We start from the raw sequence: 22,615 nt of genomic DNA, 5'->3' as shown, positions 1-22,615 counted from the left end.
ATAATCACGATGGTATGATCACTCACCTAGAGCAAGACATCCTGAAATGTGAAGTCAAGTGGGCCTTAGAAAGTATCACTACGAACAAAGCTAGTGGAGGTGATGGAATTCGAGTTGAGCTACTTCAAATCCTGAAAGATGATGCTGTGAAAGTGCTACACTCAATATGCCAGCAAATTTGGAAAACTCAGCTGTGGCTACAGGACTGGAAAAGGTCAGTTTTCATTCCAATCTCAATGAAAGGCAATCCCCAAAATGCTCAAACTACCACCCGATTGCACTCATCTCACATGCTAGTAAAGTAATGCTCAAAATTCTCCAAGCCAGGCTTCAGCAATACGTGAACCGTGAACTCCCTGATGTTCAAGCTGGTTTTAGAAAAGGTAGAGGAACCAGAGATTGAATTGCAAGCATCCACTGGATCATGGAAAAGGCAAGAGAGTTCCAGAGAAGCATCTATTTATGCTTTATCGACTATGCCAAACCCTTTGACTGTGTGGATCACAATAAACTGTAATAAAATTGAGAGAGATGGGAATATCAGACCACCAGACCTGCCTCTTGAGAAATCTGTATGCAGGTCAGGAAGCAACAGTTAGAACTGGACTTGGAACAACAGACTGGTTCCAAACAGGAAAAGGAGTACGTCAAGGCTGTATATTGTCACCCTGCTTATTTAACTTATATGCAGAGTACATCATGAGAAACGTCGGGCTGAAAGAAACAGAAGCTGGCATCAAGATTACCTGGAGAAATATCAATAACCTCAGATATGCAGATGACACCACCCTTATGGAAGAAAGTGAAGAGGAACTAAAAAGCCTCTTTGATGAAAGTGAAAGAGGAGAGTGAAAAATTTGGCTTAAAGCTCAACATTCAGAAAACTAAGATGATGGCATCTGGTCCCATCACTTCATGGCAAATAGATGGGAAAACAGTGGAAGCAGTGTCAGACTTTATTTGGGGGGGCTCCAAAATCACTGCAGATGGTGACTGCAGCCATGAAATTAAAAGACGCTTACTCCTTGGAAGGAACATTATGACCAACCTAGATAGCATATTCAAAAGCAGAGACATTACTCTGCCAACTAAGGTCTGTTTAGTCAAGGCTATGGTTTTTCCAGTAGTCATGTATGGATGTGAGAGTTGGACTGTGAAAAAGGCTGAGCACCGAAGAATTGATGTTTTTGAACTGTGGTGTTGGAGAAGACTCTTGAGAGTCCCTTGGACTGCAAGGAGATCCAACCAGCCCATTCTGAAGGAGATCAGCCCTGGGATTTCTTTGGAATGACTGATGCTAAAGCTGAAACTCCCGTACTTTGGCCACCTCATGCGAAGAGCTGACTCATTGGAAAAGACACTGATGCTGGGAGGGATTGGGGGCAGGAGGAGAAGGGGACGACAGAGGATGAGATGTCTGGATGGCATCACTGACTCAATGGACGTGAATCTAAGTGAACTCCAGGAGTTGGTGATGGACAGGGAGGCCTGGCGTGCTGCGTTTCTTCGTGTCGCAACGAGTCAGACACGACTGAACGACTGAACTGAACTGAACTGAACTGAACTGAACTGAACTGAATGTCACTGGGGATGTCTTTTCTGCCAATCGCCTTTAGAAACATGAATCTGAGAATGTTTCTTTTTCCCACCTTTTCAGGCTTCATTAAGCAAAATTATATCACATTTGATTTCTGAGGTGGAAGACTTCATAGTGACTGTTAAATATAACCCACTTTGTATCTGTAAGCACTGTGCATAACTCCTTTGACAAACAATTTTCTTGCCTGCATGTAATAGATTGTCAAAATATATTCATTATATGGCCGGTACATACAGTGGTTAATGATTTATTTATAATCATATGTATTTTTAATGGAAAAGTCTAAAATAGTTTAGGTTTGTGATTTCAAGTTTACTCCTTTCCTTAATATACTTGAATTCTATTGTATCTCTTTAATTTTGTTTATGTAAATATGCCACAGGAAAATCTATTCTAATTTTTAATCTGAGAAATACTTTGTTTCAGGGTGGTAGATGAATTTCTCTCAGGGTGCCTATTGCTCTTTTGTTATTTTATTTTTGAGGAAAACATTTTGTCAGGGAGTTTTTGTTGTAGTTGTTTATGGGAAAAATAATGCTTCTTGGGCTAGTATACTGGGGAGATGATTGGTCATTAGGAACGCTCCTTCATCACAAAATTCAAAAAATAGTTTTTGGAATGCTTGCAAGTTTTGTAATTCAGAGAACAGGGCATGAGAGAGAAAGGAGCCCATAAGCCTCTCATGAGGCTGGACCTCAACAGACCCATGGCCAATACATAAGAAGACCCTGTGGAGAATGGTCATGAGGCTTACGACCAGTATTTTAATTTGGATGTTTATTCTGTTCTATCTGGTGAAGTAAATATATCCAGTTCATAAAGATTTTCTAAACTTATAACGCACAGTAACCATACAGTAGTAGTATTTGGGGGAATAAAGGTGAACAATCTGTGCCCAGAATTCCAGAACACCAGATAGAAATAGGATACTTTTTCATAAGATAAAAAGGTGAGTAGTAATTAAAGCTCAAATTATAAAGAAGGAATCTAGAAAATATTATTAAAAAACAGAAACCTATATTTAGGAGTCTCTTCTTTTTGGACAGCCATAGAAATATTATAGAGATCATGGGATTTTTCTGGATAGGATAAAAACTTTAACATTTGCTATTAAAAGAAAAAAGTTAAACCCACGAACCTGCATCCATTTGATGAAACCTGAGCACAACTAAATCACTCCTGCTTTTGTTGGCTTCCTTATGCTGCCTCCTTATGGATTTTAAGGCATAAAATCATAAATCATTCTCCAGTTAGAACTATGAGAACTTGAAAGAGACATTGTGACAGTGTCTTTTCTGGAATAAAATATTGAATTATTTTTCTTTTGAGAAAATAGGGGGGAATGGTTACTAAAATGCTTACCTTGCTTGTGGCCTTTTCAACATATTTAAAGATAACTTTAATAATATTTTTATTTTGTTGCTTTCTAATCTCCTCTGAAGAGTTAGAGATTGTGAATTTAGCAACACTGATATGTTTACTTTTGTGTATTTTTACATGTTCCACATTGACCTACAGTTTTTAACTCCTTCTATATCCTTGATTTATAGTTTTCAATGGCACTCATACTACATTCCTTGATCTCAATACCGACATATATTATTTTCACATACCAAGGCCTATATTTATAAAATAGTTGACCTGGTTGGCAATTTTTTTTTTTCATTTACATCTTAAACCTTTTCATAAATTTCTCTTCCTTATTGAGAAAAACATATATTTAAAGAAGTAAATAATAATTACACTATTTGGGAACCCTGGTAGTCATACAGAGGTGCAGCCACTCTGTTTTGTATTTTACCATTATTTGATGTGCCAAAAATAGTTAAAGTGGGTCACAAGATTTCCATTTCAAAAGCCTCAAAATACAGTTTCATTTTTAAAAAAAAAAACTTTCTGTCACATTAAGTTTCATTCTATCAGAATATTGTGAATAAAATAATACAGAAGTTTAAATAGCACTTCTAAAGTTTGTATTTGACAATGGCTTAAGGAATCAACTTAATAATTATATCTTGTTAGCAACTAAAGCTCTGTGTCTGTTTGAACCTCACTAAAAGGAGGCGAATCAAGTTAGGATGCTTACATGTATAATATGTAACATATTATTGCATAATTTGCATATTGCAGCATTTGGAAATTTTCAGAGAAAGAAATTAAGAAACCTGGAAGTAGGATTCTTATGGAAATATGCCCACTTCGGAAATGGGCATAGAGAGGGACGGAAGCAGTGTCCTAGCTTTGCCTTCAGAGGTGAAGATAATGAAGAGATGGGTATTAACTTTGGATCTGCCTGAAGGAGTCACAGTCCTCAGAGTAAAGCAAAAATGAGTAAAAGAGGAGGTTGAAAAGAACTAAAGACAGATCACACACCGGGATCTATAATTTCCTTATTCCATATATATATATATATATATATATATATATATATATATAATTTCTCTCTATATATACACATAATATATACCCCAGCGAAGAGACTTAGAAAGCTTCTACCCAGTTTTTAACCAAGAGCATTACATCTTTATAGTCACATTAAATCTTCTGTTTCTAATTAATAATGTGTGTAATTAAAAGCTTTTTTTTTTCCTACTACTTGAAAGGACTTAATATAATCAGAAATTACACTAGATCATAAACATTTCCTAGGCATATGTCTAGGCTGTCTCCTCTTAGAATCAAAGAAATCAAGCCTCAAGAACCTGAAATTATATTTCCTATACCAACACAGTGGCAACCAATGATAAGGGAACAAGCTCTGTGGTTTTCTGAACTAAGAAGGGTGAGTTTCTGAATTCAACTTACATACCTAATTCAATTTACAATACTTATTCCTTGTTTTAGGTGAAATTTGAGGAACTTAATATGTGTCTATTCTTTCTCATTTTGTATATTTCTGAGACTCAACTGAACCCAGGGAATCTTTTGGAGAGGGATCAGAGAATGTTCCAAGACATGAGTGGGCTCAAACATTTCAGTAAGGAAGTTTCCTCTAGAGGATAAAACTCTCACTCTTTCACCTTTATGGCTTTTACTTTGTGACAAATTCAGTTCAGCCGCTCAGTCATGCCCGACTCTGTGACCCCATGAATCGCAGCATGCCAGGCCTCCCTGTCCATCACCAACCCCCAGAGTTCACCCGAACTCATGTGGATCGAGTCGGTGATGCCATCCAACCATCTCATCCTGTGTCATCCCCTTCTCCTCCTGTCCCCAATCCCTCCAAGCATCAGGATCTTTTCCAGTGAATCAACTCTTCGCATGAGGTGGCTGAAGTATTTGAGTTTCAGCTTCAGCGTCCTTCCAATGAACACGCAGGACTGGTCTCCTTTAGGATGGACTGGTTGGATCTCCTTGCAGTCCAAGCGATTCGCAAGAGTCCTCTCCAACAACACAGTTCAAAAGCATCAATTCTTCTGCTCAGCTTTCTTTATAGTCCAACACTCACATCCATACATGACGACTGGAAAACCCGTAGCCTTGACTAGATGGACCTTTGTTGGCAAAGTAATATCTCTGGTTTTTAATAAGCTATCTAGGTTGGTCATAACTTTCCCTCCAAGGACTAAGCATCTTTTAATTTCATAGCAGCAATCACCATCTGCAGTAATTTTGGAGTCCCCCAAAATAAAGTCTGACACTGTTTCCACTGTTTCCCCATCTATTTCCTATGAAGTTATGGGACCAGATGCCATATCTAAGTTTTCTGAATGTTGTGACAAGGGATGTTTCTTAATTCTCATAGACTATTTTCCTGGATTAGAGATACAATTCTTGGTTCTGACCACATGAAGTCTAAATGTGTATTAGAAACCACTGCAAGGTTACTAGTGTCACTGAAAGAGGAAATGTTAAGATGAGAGTAGAAAATAGTGTCCTAATCCAACCTTCTTCTCCCTTGGTTTTTCCAGCAGGTATGTTTGCATATGGTAGCATGGGCCTTCCCTCTGTAGGCTGACTGTGATTTCCTTTAGGATGAACTGGTTGGATTTCCTTGCAGTCCAAGGGACTCTGAAGAGTCTTCTCCAACACCACAGTTCAAAAGCATCAATTCTTCGGCGCTCAGCCTTCTTCACAGTCCAACTCTCACATGCATACATGACCACAGGAAAAACCATAGCCTTGACTAGATGGACCTTTGTAGTTAAAGTAATGTCTTCATTTTTTAATATGCTGTCTAAGTCGGTCAAAGCTTTTCTTCCAAGAGCAAGTGTCTTTTAATTTCATGGCTGCAGTCACCATCTGCAGTGATTTTGGAGCCCCCCAAAATAAAGTCTGACACTGTTTCCACTGTTTTCCCATCTACTTGCCATGAAGTGATGGGACCAGATGCCATCATCTTAGTTTTCTGAATGTTAAGCTTTAAGCCAACTTTTTCACTCTCCTCTTTCACTTTCATCAAGAGACTCTTTAGTTCTTCACTTTCTTCCATAAGGGTGGTGTCATCTGCATATTTGAGGTTATTGATATTTCTCCTGGCAATCTCGATTCCAGCTTCTGCTTCATCCAGCCCAGCATTTTGCATGGTGTACTCTAAATATAAGTTAAATAAGCAAGGTGACAATGTACAATCTTGACGTCCCCTTTTCCCAATTTGGAACCAGTCTGTTGTTCCATGTCCATTTCTAACTATTGCTTCTTGACCTGCATACAGATTTCTAAGGAGTCAGGTTAGGTGGTCTGGTATTCCCATCTCTTTAAGAATTTTCCACAGTTTTTTGTGATCCCCACACTCAAAGTCTTTGGCACTATCAAAATAGCAAAAGTAGATGTTTTTTTCTGGAACTCTCTTGCTTTTTCAATGATCCAGTAGATGTTGGCAATTTGATCTCTGGTTCTTCTTCCTTTTCTAAATCGAACTTGATCATCTGGAATTTCTTCACAGACTTCTGCTATTCTTCTGTCTTTACACCAAAAATGCTGATTAACTTTATATCAAAGAATATTATTAATTATATGGGATGCATGACAGAGCTCTATTTTTTCAGTTTTTTCACCATTTCTGAAATATATGCTGACATCAATGGACATCTGTATGGCCATACACATACAGATGTATGTGGCCATCTGTAAACCACTTTTGTATCATGTTGTTATATCCACTAAAGTGTGTCTCAACCTTATGCTTGGTTCCTACTGATGACATTCTCAGTCATTGGTCATGCTGGATGCATGCTGAGACTGACCTTCTGTCATGCAAAAACCATCAACCATTATTTTTGTGATATCCTTCCTCTGCTCAAGCTCTCTTGCACGAGTATCCACATCAGTGTTCTAGTAGTTTTCATTGTGATGGGCACCAATATGATTGTGCCCAGTCTCACCATCTTTGTCTCATGGTCTCATCCTCACCAACATCTTCCATATCTGCTCCATGGAGGGCAAGTCCAAAGCTTTCAGTACCTGCTGTTCCCACATCATTTTTGTTTCTCTCTTCTTTGGATCATGTACACTTATGTATCTTAAACCTTCATCTGCTTGGTATATGGATGAAAGAAAAGTCTCTTCTCTCTTTTATAGCAATGTGGTTGCCATGATGAACCCCTTAATCTACAGCTTGAGAAATAAAAATGTGAAAGCTGCTGTCAGAAAAAACTCTTAGTAGGAGAGAATTTTGAATGGATAGAGTATCTCTCTGTGCAGCTTGTCACAGGGTAGAAATTTCTGGGTTTAATCAAAATAATTTTGTTGGAATACTTTTGATTCTTTTTAACCAGGTGGAAGGAAATCTGAGTCATCTCTCTATTTATTTCCACTTTGTGTTGAGCCAAACTTGTGTCTTACCTAACCATTTGCAGACTTTCTCACCATCTTCCATTTATTAATACTCTTTAAAAAATTTACTACCTCTTGTTTTTTTCTCAGTTTGAACATTTTCCCCCTCTGGAAATATAAAACTGCTCTATAGTTGATGAAATCAGGGTACATTAGGGTGAAATAGCATCACTGGGAATGTCTCATCTGACACTTTCCACTGGAAGTATGAATCAGACAAAATTTTCTCTTCCCATCTTTTCAGTCTTTCTTGAGCAAGAATGTATCTCCTTAAATGCCTGAGATGGCAGATTCCATTATGTTGATTAAGTATAAACAACTTTACTTCTCTAAACATTACTTCTCTAAGCATTATGATTATGGAAAAAATTTTCTTAGTTGGCACATCCAGTCCTGCACGTAACACATTGGTAAAATATATTACCTGGATGAGAGAGCTAAGTTGAGAGTGGTACTTTGCTTCTACTTTATGTCATTGTTTTTGTTCCAGTAAACATGGAAAGGAGAAAATACTTTAATTTGAAAGTTGACTTTTTCTTTGGGTGGTATGTGACTTTTTCTCAGGATGGGTATCAGAAAAGTTTACAGCAGTATAAAAAAGTTTTTTGGGTATGTCTCCTCAGCCTAAGAAATAAAAGCAAAATTAAAAAGTACTGCATTAAACTGATAAGACATTGTGCAGCTCAAGGAACTTAGCAAAATGAAAAATCAGCCTACTGAATAGGAGAAGATATTTGAAAACCATATGTCTGATAACAGGCTAGTATCCAAAATATATAAATAACCTGTGTTACTCAGCCATCTAGAAAACAAAAAACTCAATTTAAAAATGGGCAGAGGTATATTTTTTCAAAGATATATGGATGACTACCAGACTCATGAAACGATGCTAAGCTTCACTAAATTCAGGAAAATGCAAATCAAATCCAAGAAGATACTTCACTATTGTCAGAATGGCAAACAGAAAGACAACAAGCAAAATTTGTTGCTGACAATGTGGAGAAACGGGAACCCTCGTGCACCATTGGCAGCATGTAAACACAATGGAAAACAGTGTGAAGTTTCCTCAAACATTAAAAAATAAAACTACTCTACAGTCCAGCCACTGTGCTCCTGAGTATTTTGCTAAAGGAAATAAAGTCATTAAGTCAACGTATATACATACCCTGAAGCTAACTGCATCCTCATTTATAATGGCCAAGATATGCTTGCCTAAAGGCACAGTGATATAATAGATGGATGGATAAAGGAAATGTGGAATATTCCTAATACATAAAAAAGAATGAAATCTTGCTATTTGAGAGAACACCAATGAACTTACAGAATGTAAATAGAAAGACAAATATTGTATGACTTCACTTATATTTGGAATCTACAAAACAGAAAAATTAACAACATAGGCAAGCAGAAACTCTTACAGATGCAGAGCATAAACAGATTGTTTATGTTTCCAGAGGAAAGGAAGAGGGAATTGGAGAGAATTTAGATAGTTTAAGAGGTATAATCTTCCAGTTACAAAAGAAACAAGTGATAGGCATGAATAGTGTGGGGAATGTAGTTGATTATAATGTAGAATCTTTGTATGCTGAAAGGTGGTAACAAGACATAGTGGTGTTAATTTTAAAGTGTATATAAATAGCAAATCAGTTTATTACCCATTAGGAACTAATATAATGTTGTTGGTAAACTATACTTTAAAAGCAAACAAACAAACAGATGTATAGAAAAATAGATCAGATTTTTTGTTAGCAAAGGTGGGGATCTGGAGGTAAGAGGAAGTGGATGAAGGCAGGACAAATGCCCCGTTCTAAGATAAATAAAGACTAAATGTAATACACAATATGATAAATGTAAATAACACTGCTCTATGTTTTATATGAAAGTTGTTAAGAGAGGAAATACTTAGAGTTCTCATTACAAAGGAAAAAGGATTTTTTTTCCATTTAATTTTTTATTCTTATCAGATGATGGGTGTTCTTATTGTGGTTATTACTTCATGATGCATGTAAATCAAATCGTTATACTGTACACCTTAAACTTGCACAGTACCATATGAAGAAAAGTGAAAGTGTTAGTCTCTCAGTAGTGTCCTACTCTTTGTGATCGCATAGACTGTACCCAAAACCTCCATGGAAATGTCCAGACAGGAATACTGGAGTAGGTAGCCATTTCCTTCTCCAAGGGATCTTTCTATCCCAGGGATTGAACCCAGGTCTCCTGCATTGCAGGCAGATTCTTCACCATCTGAGCCATCAAGGAAGTGATTATATTTCAAAATCCAGAAGAAACATGTTTAAAATTGGAAAACAGATTGCATGTGTTTAGATTTGAATGTATTCTGGACACTAGGTACTTCAGTTCAGATCAATTCAGTTCAGTTGTGTCAGACTCTTAGCAACCCCATGAATTGCAGCACGTCAAACCACCCTGTCCATCAGCAACTCCTGGAGTTTACCCAAACTCATGTGCATCGAGTTGGTGATGCCATCCAGCCATCTCATCCTCTGTCATCCCCTTCTTATCCTGCCCCCAATCCCTCCCAGCTTCAGAGTCTTTTCCAATGAGTCAAGTCTTCACATGAGGTGGCCAAAGTATTGGAGTTTCAGCTTTAGCATCGGTTCTTCCAAAGAACACTGAGGACTAATCACCTTTAGACTGGACTGGTTGTATCTCCTTGCAGTCCAAGGGACTCGCAAGAGTCTTCTCCAACACCACAGTTCAAAAGCAGCAATTCTTCAGTGCTCAGCTTTTTTCACAGTCCAGCTTTCAACATCCATACATGACTACTGGAAAAACCATAGCCTTGACTAGACATAATTTTGTTGGCAAAGTAATATCTCTGCTTTTGAATATGCTATCTAGGTTGGTCATAATTTTCCTTCCAAGGAGTAAGCGTCTTTTAATTTCATGGCTGCAATCACCATCTGCAGTGATTTTGGAGCCCAAAAAAATAAAAGTCAGACACTGTTTCCACTGTTTCCTCATCTATTTCCCATGAAGTGATGGGACCAGATGCCATGAATATAGTTTTCTGAATGTAGAGCTTTAAGCAAAATTTTTCACTCTCCTCTTTCACTTTCATCAAGAAGCCTTTTAGTTCTTCTTCACCTTCTGGCATAAGGGTGGTGTCATCTTCATATCTGATGTTATTGATATTTCTCCCGGCAATCTTGACTCCAGCTTGTGCTTCTTCCAGGCCAGTGTTTCTCATGATGTATTCTGCATATAAGTTAAATAAGCAGGGTGACAATATACAGCCTTGACTCCTTTTCCTGTTTGGAACCAGTCTGTTGTTCCAAGTCCAGTTCTAACTGTTGCTTCCTGACCTGCATACAGATTTCTCAAGAGGCAGTCAGGTGGTCTGGTATTCCCATCTCTTTCAGAATTTTCCACAGTTTATTGTGATCCACACAGTCAAAGGCTTTGGCATAGTCAATAAAGCAGAAGTAGATGTTTTTCTGGAACTCTCTTGCTTTTTCCATGATCCAGCGGATGTTGGCAATTTGATCTCTGGTTCCTCGGCCTTTTCTAAAACCAGCTTGAACATCAGGGAGTTCACGGTTCACGTATTGCTGAAGCCTGGCTTGGAGAATTTTGAGCATTACTTTACTAGCGTATGAGATGAGTGCAATTGTGTGGTAGTTTGAGCACTCTTTGGCATTGCCTTTCTTTGGGATTGGAATGAAAACTGACCTTTTCCAGTCCTGTGGCCACTGCTGAGATTCCCCTTTTTTTTGGCATATTGAGTGTAGCACTTTCACAGCATCATCTTTCAGGATTTGAAATAGCTCAACTGGAATTTCATCGCTTCCACTAGCTTTGTTCATAGTGATGCTTTCTAAGGCTTACTTGACTTCATATTCCAGGATGTCTGGCTCTAAGTGAGTGATCACAACATCGTCATTATCTGGGTTGTGAAGCTCTTTTTGTACAGTTCTTCTGTGTATTCTTGCCATCTCTTCTTAATATCTTCTGCCTCTGTTAGGTCCATACCATTTCTGTCCTTTATCGAGCCCATCTTTGGATGAAATGTTCCCTTGTCATCTCTAATTTTCTTGAAGAGATCTCTAGTCTTTCTCATTCTGTTGTTTTCCTCTATTTCTTTGCATTGATTGCTGAGGAAGGCTTTATTATTATTTTTTTTAATCTCTCCTTGCTATTCTTTGGAACTCTGCATTCAGATGCTTATATCTTTCCATTTCTCCTTCGCTTTTCACTTCTCTTCTTTTAACAGCTATTTGTAAGTCTCCTCAGACAGCCATTTTGCTTTTTTGAATTTCTTTTCATGGGGATGGTCTTAATCTCTATCTGCTCTACAATATCACGAACCTCCATCCATAGTTCATCAGGCACTCTGTCTATCACATCTAGTCTCTTAAATCTATTTCTCAGTTCCACTGTATAATCATAAGGGATTTGACTTAGGTCATACCTGAATGGTCTTTCCATCTCCTGTTTGACTACTTCCAATTTGCCTTGATTCATGGACCTAACATTCCAGGTTCCTATGCAATATTGCTCTTTACAGCATTGGGCTGTGCTTCTATCACCAGTCACATCCACAACTGGGTATTGTTTTTGCTTTGGCTCCATCCCTTCATTCTTTCTGGAATTATTTTTCCACTGATCTCCAGTAGCAATTTGGGCACCTACTGACCTGGGGAGTTCCTCGTTCAGTATCCTATCATTTTGCCTTTTCATACTGTTAATGGGGTTCTCAAGGCAAGAATACTGAAGTGGTTTGCCATTCCCTTCTCCAGTGGACCGCATTCTGTCAGACCTCTTCACCCTGACCTGCCCATGTTGGGTGGCCCGACACGGCATAGCTTAGTTTCACTGAGTTAGACAAGGCTGTGGTCTGTGTGATTAGATTGACTAGTTCTCTGTGATTATGGTTTGTGCCCTCTGTTGCCTCTCGCAACACCTACCGTCTTACTTGGGTTTCTCTTACCTTGAACGTGGGTATCTCTTCACAGCTGGTCCAGCAAAGCGCAGCCACTGCTCCTTACCTTGGACAAGGGGTATCTCCTCACAGCTGCCCCTCCTGATCTTGAACTTGGAGTACCTCCTCTAGGCTCTCCTGCACCCGTGCAGCCACCACTCCTTGGACATGGGGTAGCTCCTCCCAGCCACCGCCCCTGACTCTGACATTCTAGGAAACAGCCAACTAAAATGGACTGGAATGGGTGAATTTAACTCAGATGACCGTTATATCTACTACTGTGGACAGGAATCTCTTAGAAGAAATGGAGTAGCCATTATGGTCAGCAAAAGAGTCTGAAATGCAGTACTTGGATGCAATCTCAAAAATGACAGAATGATCTCTGTTCGTTTCCAAGGCAAACCATTCAATCTCAAGTCTATGCCCCAACCAGTAACATTGAAGAAGCTGAAGTTAAATGGTTCTATGAAGACCTACAAGACCTTTTAGAACTAACACCCAAAAAAGATGTCCTTTTCATTATAGGGGACTGGAATGCAAAAGTAGGAAGTCAAGAAACACCTGGAGTAACAGGCAAATTTGGCCTTGGAATACGGAATGAAGAAGGGCAAAGGCTAATAGTTTTGCCAAGAGAATGCACTGGTCATAGCAAACACTCTCTTCCAACAACACAAGAGAAGACTCTACAGATGGACATCACCAGATGGTCAACACCAAAATCAGATTGATTATATTCCTTGCAGCCAAGATGGAGAAGCTCTATACAGTCAGCAAAAACAAGACCAGGAGCTGACTGTGGCTCAGATCATGAACTCCTTATTGCCAAATTCAGACTTACATTAAAGAAAGTAGAGAAAACCACTAGACCATTCAGGTATGACTTATGATTATACAGTTGAAATGAGAAATAGATTTAAGGTACTAGATCTGATAGATAGAGGGCCTGATGAATATTCAGGACTGATTTCCTTTAAGATTGACTGGCTTGATCTCCTTGTTGTCCAAGGGACTCTCAAGAGTTTTCTCCAACACAACAATTTTAAAAGCATCAATTATGCTGCACTCAGCTTTCTTTATGTTCCAACTCTGACATTCATTCATGACTAGTGGAAAAAAAACATAGCTTTAGCTATATTGGTGTTTGTGGGCAATGTAATATCTCTCCTTTTCAAAATGCTGTCTAGGTTGGTCAGAGCTTTTTTTCCAAGAGGCAACTGTCTTTTAATTTCATAGCTGCAATCACCATCTGCAGTGATTTGGAGCCACAAAAAATAAAGTCTGCCGCTGTTTCCATTGTTTTCCCATCTATTTCCTATGAAGTTATGGGACCAGATGCCATGATCTTGGTTTTCTGAATGTTGAGTTTTAAGCCAGCTTTTTCACTCTCCTCTTTCACCTTCATCAAGAGACTTCTTAGTTCCACTTCAATTTATGCCATAAGGATGTTGTCATCTGCATATCTGTTTGTTGATAGTTCTCCCTGCAATCTTGAATCTAGTTTGTGCTTCATTCAGCCCAGTATTTTGCATGATATGCTCTGCATGTAAGTTAAATAAGTAGGATGACAATATATAGACTTGACGTACTCCTTTCCCAATTTGGAACCAGTCTGTTGTTCCATGTCCAGTTCTAACTGTTGCTTCTTTTGACCTGTATACCTGTATACAGGTTTCTCAGCAGGCAGGGTAGGTGGTCTGGTATTTCCATCCCTTTAAGAATTTCTCACAGTTTATTGTCTAGCTTCTCATTAAATATTATAAGCTTTTGTGAAGTTTCCTGGGTTATTTGTAACCTCAATTCATATAATTAGTAATTTTATCTTTGCATTGAATCCTTTTTCATAATGCTGCATCATGTATCATACAGCTCCTTACATGATTTAGCTTGATTAGTAGATTTAAATATTATACAATATTTTGGAAAGATTCAAAATAAGTAATACAGAATTATGTAAAGTTTCAAAGAAGCCAAAAATCAAAATTTCAAATAACACTATCTTTATTTTGATTCATCAGAAATGTAGTGCCTATTGGTCTTTTCCATCTCTCTCTCTTAGGCATTGCCATGCAAAAAACTAAATCAATAAATCACATAATCATGATAGCACAAGTCACTGTGGAGGAAACTCCTTCTTTATGAACAGTTTGAGGAACTTTTTTGAGAGCTCAATGCTTTTATACTAAGAAGAGAACCCTATTTTATTATAGAGTAGTATTCTTAACCTTCTTTCCAATATATATAAGCAATGTGTGTAAATATAAACATATATTTTTTATTTTTCACACACAAACCCACATATATTTATAGAATAGGTTGAACTTCCCAAGACAAGTAAAAAAAAAAAAATTTTAAGACAAGTAAAAAGTAAAAATTCTCCAATTTTCTATTTAGATTTTTGAGAAGGTTAAAATTTTTAGAAAGGTTAATCTGCACAAAATACATATATCAATCAAAATGGTACTTTCATGGCTTCTCATCAAAGATAAAATGGACTCAATTTTTTCCTTAGTTATAACGAAGGATTAATCATAATTTTGAGGATTATACTTTTAATCCATGCTTCAATTTTCAAATGGGTAATGGAGAACCATTGAAAGTATTGAACTAGGGAAGGACAGAGCTGTGATTTCAGATCTCAGTGTTTAGGGCTAAATAGGAGTATCTTGGAAAATACTAAAATTATCATTAGGAAGCACTATAATTCAACATTACAGTAGTTCAGCTTAAACACAAAAAGCCAGAAGTTGTGTGGTGGCTGAGGTACATGGGTGGAGGTCATTATGGTTTTAGATGCTATGGTTTAGCATTTGAAAAATGTTGAATATATTCTCGGACAAAAACAACATGATTATCATAAATATTTATTAAGTTCTTTCCATGTTCTCTACATTGTGCTTAGATCTAGGAGCCAAACAGTAAACAAGATAAGAAAAATATTTTTCCTTATAGAATTCATAGTTTGTTAAGGAACACGGGTATTCAGGGAAGAAAGAAAAAAAAAAAAAAAACTCTGATGTGTGTTATGATGGAGAATCTAGTAGAATTTATGAGAACATGAATAACGACAGCTGATACGTATTGACTGTTTACCATATGCCAGGCACTGACTCAGCCATTTCACTTAGATAGTTTTCATTTAGTTAACTCTGCATCATGATAAAAGAGATAGCATTTTTACCATCCAATTTTACAACTTTGAACTGAAAGATTAAATAGATTTCCCAAAGAATTGTAGGATGTAAATAAATTAAGATTCACAATGCTCTCTCTAGCTCCATAGTCCCTACTCATTTCTATGATGAGAAAAAATTGATAACTCCAATTACTGACATGTTGCAGAAAATGACCCAGTGAGAGAATCAGATAGAAATTACAAATTTTTTTTTTCCTAAAGTACCCAGAGGGATGGTATGGGGAGCGGGGGGGAAGGGGGTTCAGGATGGGGAACACGTGTATACCTGTCGCAGATTTATGTTGATGTATGGCAAAACCAATACAATATTGTAAAGTAATTAACCTCCAATTAAAGTAAATAAATTTATATTTAAGAAATAAGTTATAGAAAGAATATACAATGTTGCAAATTATTTCAGAGACTTAGTGAGAAGAGCTGAAGTGAGTTATTGAAACATTTGAAAATTTTCTGATGAATAAACACAGAAACCTGGAAATAGGAGTCTTACAGATGATATGTCCATTTGGGAAGCTGGAATAAAAAGGGAATGAAGCAATATAGTGGCCTTCTGTTCCGAGGTGAAGACAATGAGGAGATGGGAATTTACTGTGGATCTACACTGAGGGACGCACAATACCTAAAATGAAAAAGAGCAAAAGAGTGAGTCCCAAAGGAACTAAAGGCAGATCATGATCCAGGATATATAATTTCCATATTCCCTTCTATACATATGACCTACTCCCTAGGGAAAAGATTGAGAAGCTTCTAGCTTGTTTTTGCCAAGTGCATTCATCATTACACTCACTGTGAATCCTCTGTGTCTAATCCAGTAGCAAGTGTGATAATTAAAAGGCTTTATTTTCTCTGCTGCTTGAAAGGACTGAAATAACTATCAGAAATCATAGTGGTGCAGAAAGACTTCTCAGCCATATGTCTAGGTTCATACCTCTCAGGATAAAAGAAATCAAGCCTCAGGAATCTGAAATTTCATTTCCAGCCCCAACTGGGTAAAGACCAAGGATAAGGGAGTGAGCCCTGAGGTTTTCTGAACTCAGGTTAGTTTCTGAATTCAATGTATCTACTTATTCCCTGTTTTGAAATGAAGGTACAGTGACTGAATGCATGCCCATTGTTTGTCATTTTGTGTAGATCTGAGACTTACATGAAACTGGCAGAGGAATCTGTTAGAGGGTCATCACAGAATGTTTAGAGACATTAGGCGGCTCTGTCCTGATCTATCCTTCTTGCCCTTTGTGTTTTCAGAAATGTATTTGCATATAACAGTACTGGCCTTAACTCTGAAGTGTGTGATTTCCTTTGCTGCATTTAGCTTATATAAGCCCACACCATTCTATATCCTGACAAAGATAGAGGCAGATTCTGTTGGACCAGGTAGGACTAGTACCTGACATTCCCAGTGTTTACCCTCCCCTGTAGATGAGACACTGTGGCAAGCGCTGAGTTGTTCTCTAAAGGAACACTTTCTCCTGTGTCCACAGATTCCCTTAAAGAAGAATGGCGCCTGGAAATGACTCTTTTGTGACTGAATTCATCCTGTTGGGATTAACAGACCAACCAGATCTCCAACTCCCCCTATTCTTTTTATTTCTAGGAATATATATCGTCACTGTGCTGGGGAATTTGGGCTTGATGATCCTAATTGTGCTAAATTCACATCTGCACACTCCCATGTACTTTTTCCTCTTTAACTTGTCCTCTATAGACCTCTGTTATTCTTCTGTGTTTACACCAAAAATGCTAAGTAATTTCATATCAAAGAAGAACATTATTTCTTATATGGGATGCATGACCCAGCTCTACTTTTACTGTTTTTTTGTCATTTCTGAATGCTTTCTGTTGACATCAATGGCCTATGACCGCTATGTGGCCATCTGTAAGCCACTTTTGTATAACGTTATCATGTCCCCTAAAGTGTGCTCCAGCCTTATGTTTGGTTGCTACTTGATGGCATTTTCTGGTGCCATGGCTCACACTGGATGCATGCTGAGACTGACCTTCTGTGATGCAAACACCATCAACCATTATTTCTGTGACATCCTCCCTCTGCTCCAGCTCTCCTGCACAAGTACCTATATCAATGAATTGGAAATGTTCATCGTGGTGGGCATCAACATCATTGTGCCCAGTTTTACAATCTTTGTCTCCTATGGTCTCATCCTGTCCAACATCCTCCATGTCAAGTCCATGGAGGGCAGGTCCAAAGCCTTCAGCACCTGCAGTTCCCACATTATTGCTGTTTCTCTGTTCTTTGGATCAGGGGCATTTATGTATCTCAAACCATCTTCTGCTGTGTCTATGGATGAGGGGAAAATCTCTTCTGTCTTTTATACCAATACTGTTCCCTTCCTCAACCCATTAATTTACAGTGTGAGGAACAAAGATGTCAAACATGCTCTGAGAAAAATCCTGAGGAGGAGACAGTTTTGATTAAAACCACTCACTATATGCATGAGTTAAAGGACAGTGAGATCTCTTTAATTTTAGTGACAGCTTTCTTACCATATTCTTTCTGTTATCTTTTTTTACCTAGTACCATAAAGAAATTTGAGTCCTGCTTGAATAATTTATTTACATTTTTATATAAGCATTTGCTTTCCCTAATGTTTTCAAATTACATATCATCTGTATTTCCTGCTGAGTTATGTCATTAAATAGTAAATATGTTATTTCTTTATTTTCTTTGTCATTTTTAAATTATTTTTTCACTGGGAAAAGATGAATACTCTCCAAATAATGCATTTCAAAACACTAGACAATTCTAGTTGAGCTATTTTAAATCCTAAAAATGTTTCTGTGAATGTGCTGCACTCACTATGCCAGCACATTTGGAAAACTCAGTAGTGGCCACAGGAATGAAAAAGGTCAGTTTTCATTCCAGTCCAAAAAAAGACAATGCCAAAGAATGCTTAAACTACTACACAATTGCACTCATCTCAAACGGTGGCAAAGTAATGCTCAAAACTCTCCAAGTCGGGCTTCAACAGTACATGAACCATGAACTTCCAGATGTTAAAGCTGGATTTAGAAAAGGAAGAGGGCTCTCCGCCACAGGAAGTGGGGTCCGAGCCGGCGGCTTCTCCCGGGAGCTCGGCCGGCAAGGCGTCAGCCGGCTGTCGCGGGAGGAGCGGCGTTTTCCCGGGCCCCGGAAGCCGGCCAGTCCTCCGGGCTCCGTCTCCCGCTGGTGCTGAGGCCCTGGGGGAGTCGGAGGACCCTGACGGTTCAGGTCCGCCTGAGAAAGGACGGCGAGGCCCGGGAACGCGTGGCCTCTGAGGCGACGGGGCTGACAGGCCAGCTCCTCGGGCGCTGGGCTCTCGTCAGCCGCTGGGCTCTCGTCAACCGCGGCCCCGAGAGCGGGCCGCCGGGGTCCCGGATGCCTTCCGCGGCTCCCTCGTCCTCCCTCTGAGGGGGCTCTTCCCGTTTGCTGGCTCCCTTCGCCGCCCAGACCCCGAAGGGACCTGCCGTGAGCTCCTTGTGAGGCAGCGAGCCGTTGGCTTGTGACACTTCCCACTGCCCCGGGGTAAAGAAAGTACATGTTGTATCCTAACCTGCTGTCTCGGGGTGCCTGCTGCCGTCATGGGAAACCAGCTCGCTGGCATTGCTCCCTCCCAGATCCTTTCTGTGGAGAGTTATTTCTCAGACATCCATGACTTAGAATATGATGAGTCTGGGGAGTACTCGGTTCTTTAAAGTTGCTCCAGTGAAGCACCAAGAAGGCCCGGTGGTTGTGAAGGTCTTTGCAATTCAGGATCCCACGTTGCCTCTCACCAGCTATAAACAAGAGCTGGAGGAACTGAAAGTCAGGCTTCATTCTGCCCAGAACTGTCTGCCTTTCCAGAAAGCTGCTGAAAAAGCATCTGAGAAGGCAGCCATGCTCTTCAGGCAGTGCCTGCGAGACAGCCTCTACGACCGCATCAGCACCCGTCCATTCTTAAAGAACATTGAGAAGCGCTGGATCGCTTTCCAGATCCTCACAGCTGTGGACCAAGCGCACAAGTCCGGCGTCTGTCATGGGGACATCAAGACGGAGAACGTGATGGTCACCAGTTGGAACTGGGTTCTTCTAACGGATTTTGCCAGTTTCAAGCCCACTTACCTTCCAGAGGACAGCCCGGCAGATTTCAACTATTTTTTTGACACTTCACGGAGGAGAACTTGTTACATTGCTCCTGAATGTTTTGTCGATGGTGGATTGTTTGCCACAGAGTTAGAATACATGAGAGATCCTTCAACTCCACTTGTAGACTTAAACAGCAATCAGAGAACAAGAGGAGAATTGAAGCGAGCAATGGATATCTTTTCAGCAGGTTGTGTGATCGCTGAGCTTTTTACAGAAGGCGTGCCTCTGTTTGATCTCTCTCAACTTTTGGCCTATAGAAATGGGCAGTTTTTCCCTTAGCAGGTGCTGAGTAAAATTGAAGATCGCAGTATCAGAGAATTGATGAGCATATTCTGGTTATAAGGAAGGATTTGGACAACATCATTCACAATCTCTGTGGACACGATCTGCTGGAGAAAGCGGATGGAGAGCCCAAGGAGAATGGGTGGTTATCTTGGTGTCAGTTATAACGTCCTGCCTGCAGACCCTGAAATACTGCGTCTCCAAGCTTGCCGCCTTGGAACTTATTCTCCATATGGCCCCAAGATTAAGTGTAGAAATTCTTTTGGATCGTATTACACCTTATCTTTTGCATTTGAGCAATGACTCTGTTCCCAGAGTAAGGGCCGAAGCCTTGAGGACGTTGACTAAAGTTCTTGCTCTGGTGAAGGAGGTTCCTTGCAACGATATCAACATTTACCCAGAGTACATCCTGCCAGGCATAGCCCACTTGGCCCAGGATGACGCCACGGTCGTCAGGCTAGCCTACGCTGTAGTCATGTATGGATGTGAGAGTTGGACTGTGATGAAGGCTGAGCGCCGAAGAATTGATGCTTCTGAACTGTGGTGTTGGAGAAGACTCTTGAGAGTCCCTTGGACTGCAAGGAGATCCAACCAGTCCATTCTGAAGGAGGTCAGCCCTAGGATTTCTTTGGAAGGACTGATGCTAAAGCTGAAACTCCAGTACTTTGGCCACCTCATGCGAAGAGTTGACTCATTGGAAAAGACTTTGATGCTCAGAGAGATTGGCGTCAGGAGGAGAAGGGGACGACAGAGGATGAGATGGCTGGATGACATCACTGACTCAATGGACATGAGTCTGAGTGAACTCAGGGAGATGGTGATGGACAGGGAGGCCTGGCGTGCTGTGATTCATGGTGTCGCAAAGAGTCAGACACGACTGAGTGACTGAACTGAACTCAGTTACTATGATGCTCAGGAAGTGTGGCTTCTTTGTGGTGAAGAGGGTGTGTTACAGTAACACATCTACCTGTTTTTATAAGTATTTATAATTCTCATAAAATCAAGTGATACAGATTTATATTTTTAGCTCCCCAAATTAATTTTGAACGCTTATTTCTGCATGGAAAATGTCATTGAAATATTCACATAATTCCAAGATTTATTTCTAAAATATAATCAGATGGAAATTAGTAATTCTAAAGTTTTTGTAAATGGTATGTGACTTATGTGTAGTGATGATAATGTCTCTATCTTTGAAAGACACTTCCTTATTATTCATTATTTCATGATATACTTGTTATTTTACTGGACTATGAGAAATGATCTTTGGACTCTGTCTTTATGGCTACACACATCCACAGGGTGATCAGTGCTTGTTCGTTTATTAAAAATTATTTATCCATCTGCCTAAAAAAAAAATAGAAAAGGAAGAGGAACCAGAGATAAACGGATGATCCAGCATCCTTTGGATCATTGAAAAAGTGAGAGAGTTCCAGAAAAAGTTCTACTTCTGCTTTATTGATTATGCCAAAGTCTTTGACTGTGTAGATCGCAAAAACATGGAAAAATTGTTCAAGAGATAGGAATACCAGACCATCACACCTGCCTCCTGAGAAATCTGTATGCAGATGAAGAAGAAACAGTTAGAACTGGACATGGAACAACAGACTGGTTCCAATATGAAAAGGAATATGTCAAGGCTGTATATTGTCACCCTGCTTATTTAACTTATATGCAGAGTACATCATGAAAAAATACTGGACTACATGAATCATAAGCTGGAATCAAGGTTGCCAGGAGGAATATCAATAACCTCAGATATGCAAATGACACCACCCTTATGGCTGAAAGTGAAGAAGAACTGTCAGGAGCCGTGTTAGGCATTACTGACAAAGTGGAGGCATGGCCCCAGTCCTCTCCTCATTCTGCAGGCATGGACCTGGGATGAAGAAGTTAGGCCTTGTAATTCTGACTTGTCTTTTCCTCTCCTTGGCTGAGTTGACTGAAAAGGAATATTGAGGTGCTTATTGTTCTTGAGAGAAGCATGAGAAGGCACAAAGCCTTCTGCAGCTGTGCTCAGAAGGTGAAGTTCAATTCATAAAGTTAATCATTGGCATTTGTTCAAGAACTTTTACAAAAGAGTGTTCCAGGATGAACACATAGGCCATAGCTTGAGGCCATGGGAAAGATTGCTATCTGAAGCTTATTTGCGAGGAAAATGTTTATGGCAAAGGAGTTTACTGAATTTAGGGCTTAGAAATAATTAAAATAGTTACAAGTTAAAGATTTAAGGAATGTTTTAAAGTTAGCATATTTTACTATAGTTTATAGAAGTTAGGAATTTTTAGAGATACTATAGCTAGAAGCCTTTTTAAGAGATAGTGAGCTCAGGATGTTAGGGGCACACAGAATTTAGGAGCATAAGTAGTAAACTGAGGAATGTATCATGAGTTACAATGTAATCACAAGTTAACTATAGGACACATTAGAAGAGGTAGATAATAGATGATAAGGCTGATTCCGAGAGAATCCCTGAAGCAGGAACTCTGTTCCAAGAGCAACAATGATTTATGGAGATAATAAATCTCGGAGAGGGGGAACTGAAAATGTCAAACCTCTGGCCTAATGTTTTTGTAAATGTATAAAAGAGAATCTTAAACTTGGAATAAAACGGCAGTCCAAAAGAAAAATGAGAGGCTGTCTCATCACTGACACCGTTCATCTCTTCAGGTTGAATCCCTGGCTGCTGGAGTTGGACTCTGG

At 39.3% G+C, this 22,615-nt stretch overlaps 1 protein-coding gene and 2 pseudogenes across 1 annotated transcript; all 3 read left to right on the top strand.

Moving 5' to 3' along the window:
- Positions 1-5,456: 5,456 nt before the first annotated feature.
- On the top strand, positions 5,457-8,545 carry LOC121817572 (olfactory receptor 8B3-like; annotated as a pseudogene).
- Positions 8,546-12,547: 4,002 nt separating this feature from the next.
- Positions 12,548-17,940, top strand: LOC101102436 (olfactory receptor 8B3-like). The gene is made up of 2 exons (XM_027959505.2): positions 12,548-12,561; positions 17,004-17,940. The coding sequence occupies exons 1-2, from the start codon at positions 12,548-12,550 to the stop codon at positions 17,938-17,940; spliced, it is 951 nt and encodes a 316-aa protein (XP_027815306.1).
- Positions 17,941-18,560: 620 nt separating this feature from the next.
- Positions 18,561-21,248, top strand: LOC114110062 (phosphoinositide 3-kinase regulatory subunit 4-like; annotated as a pseudogene).
- Positions 21,249-22,615: the final 1,367 nt, after the last annotated feature.

The sequence above is a fragment of the Ovis aries genome, chromosome 21 (assembly GCF_016772045.2).
Source record: "Ovis aries strain OAR_USU_Benz2616 breed Rambouillet chromosome 21, ARS-UI_Ramb_v3.0, whole genome shotgun sequence".
In the NCBI taxonomy this organism is placed as follows: Eukaryota; Metazoa; Chordata; class Mammalia; order Artiodactyla; family Bovidae; genus Ovis; species Ovis aries.
The sequence above is the reverse complement of the archived record's forward strand: the minus strand, read 5'-3'. Positions and strand labels throughout refer to the sequence as shown.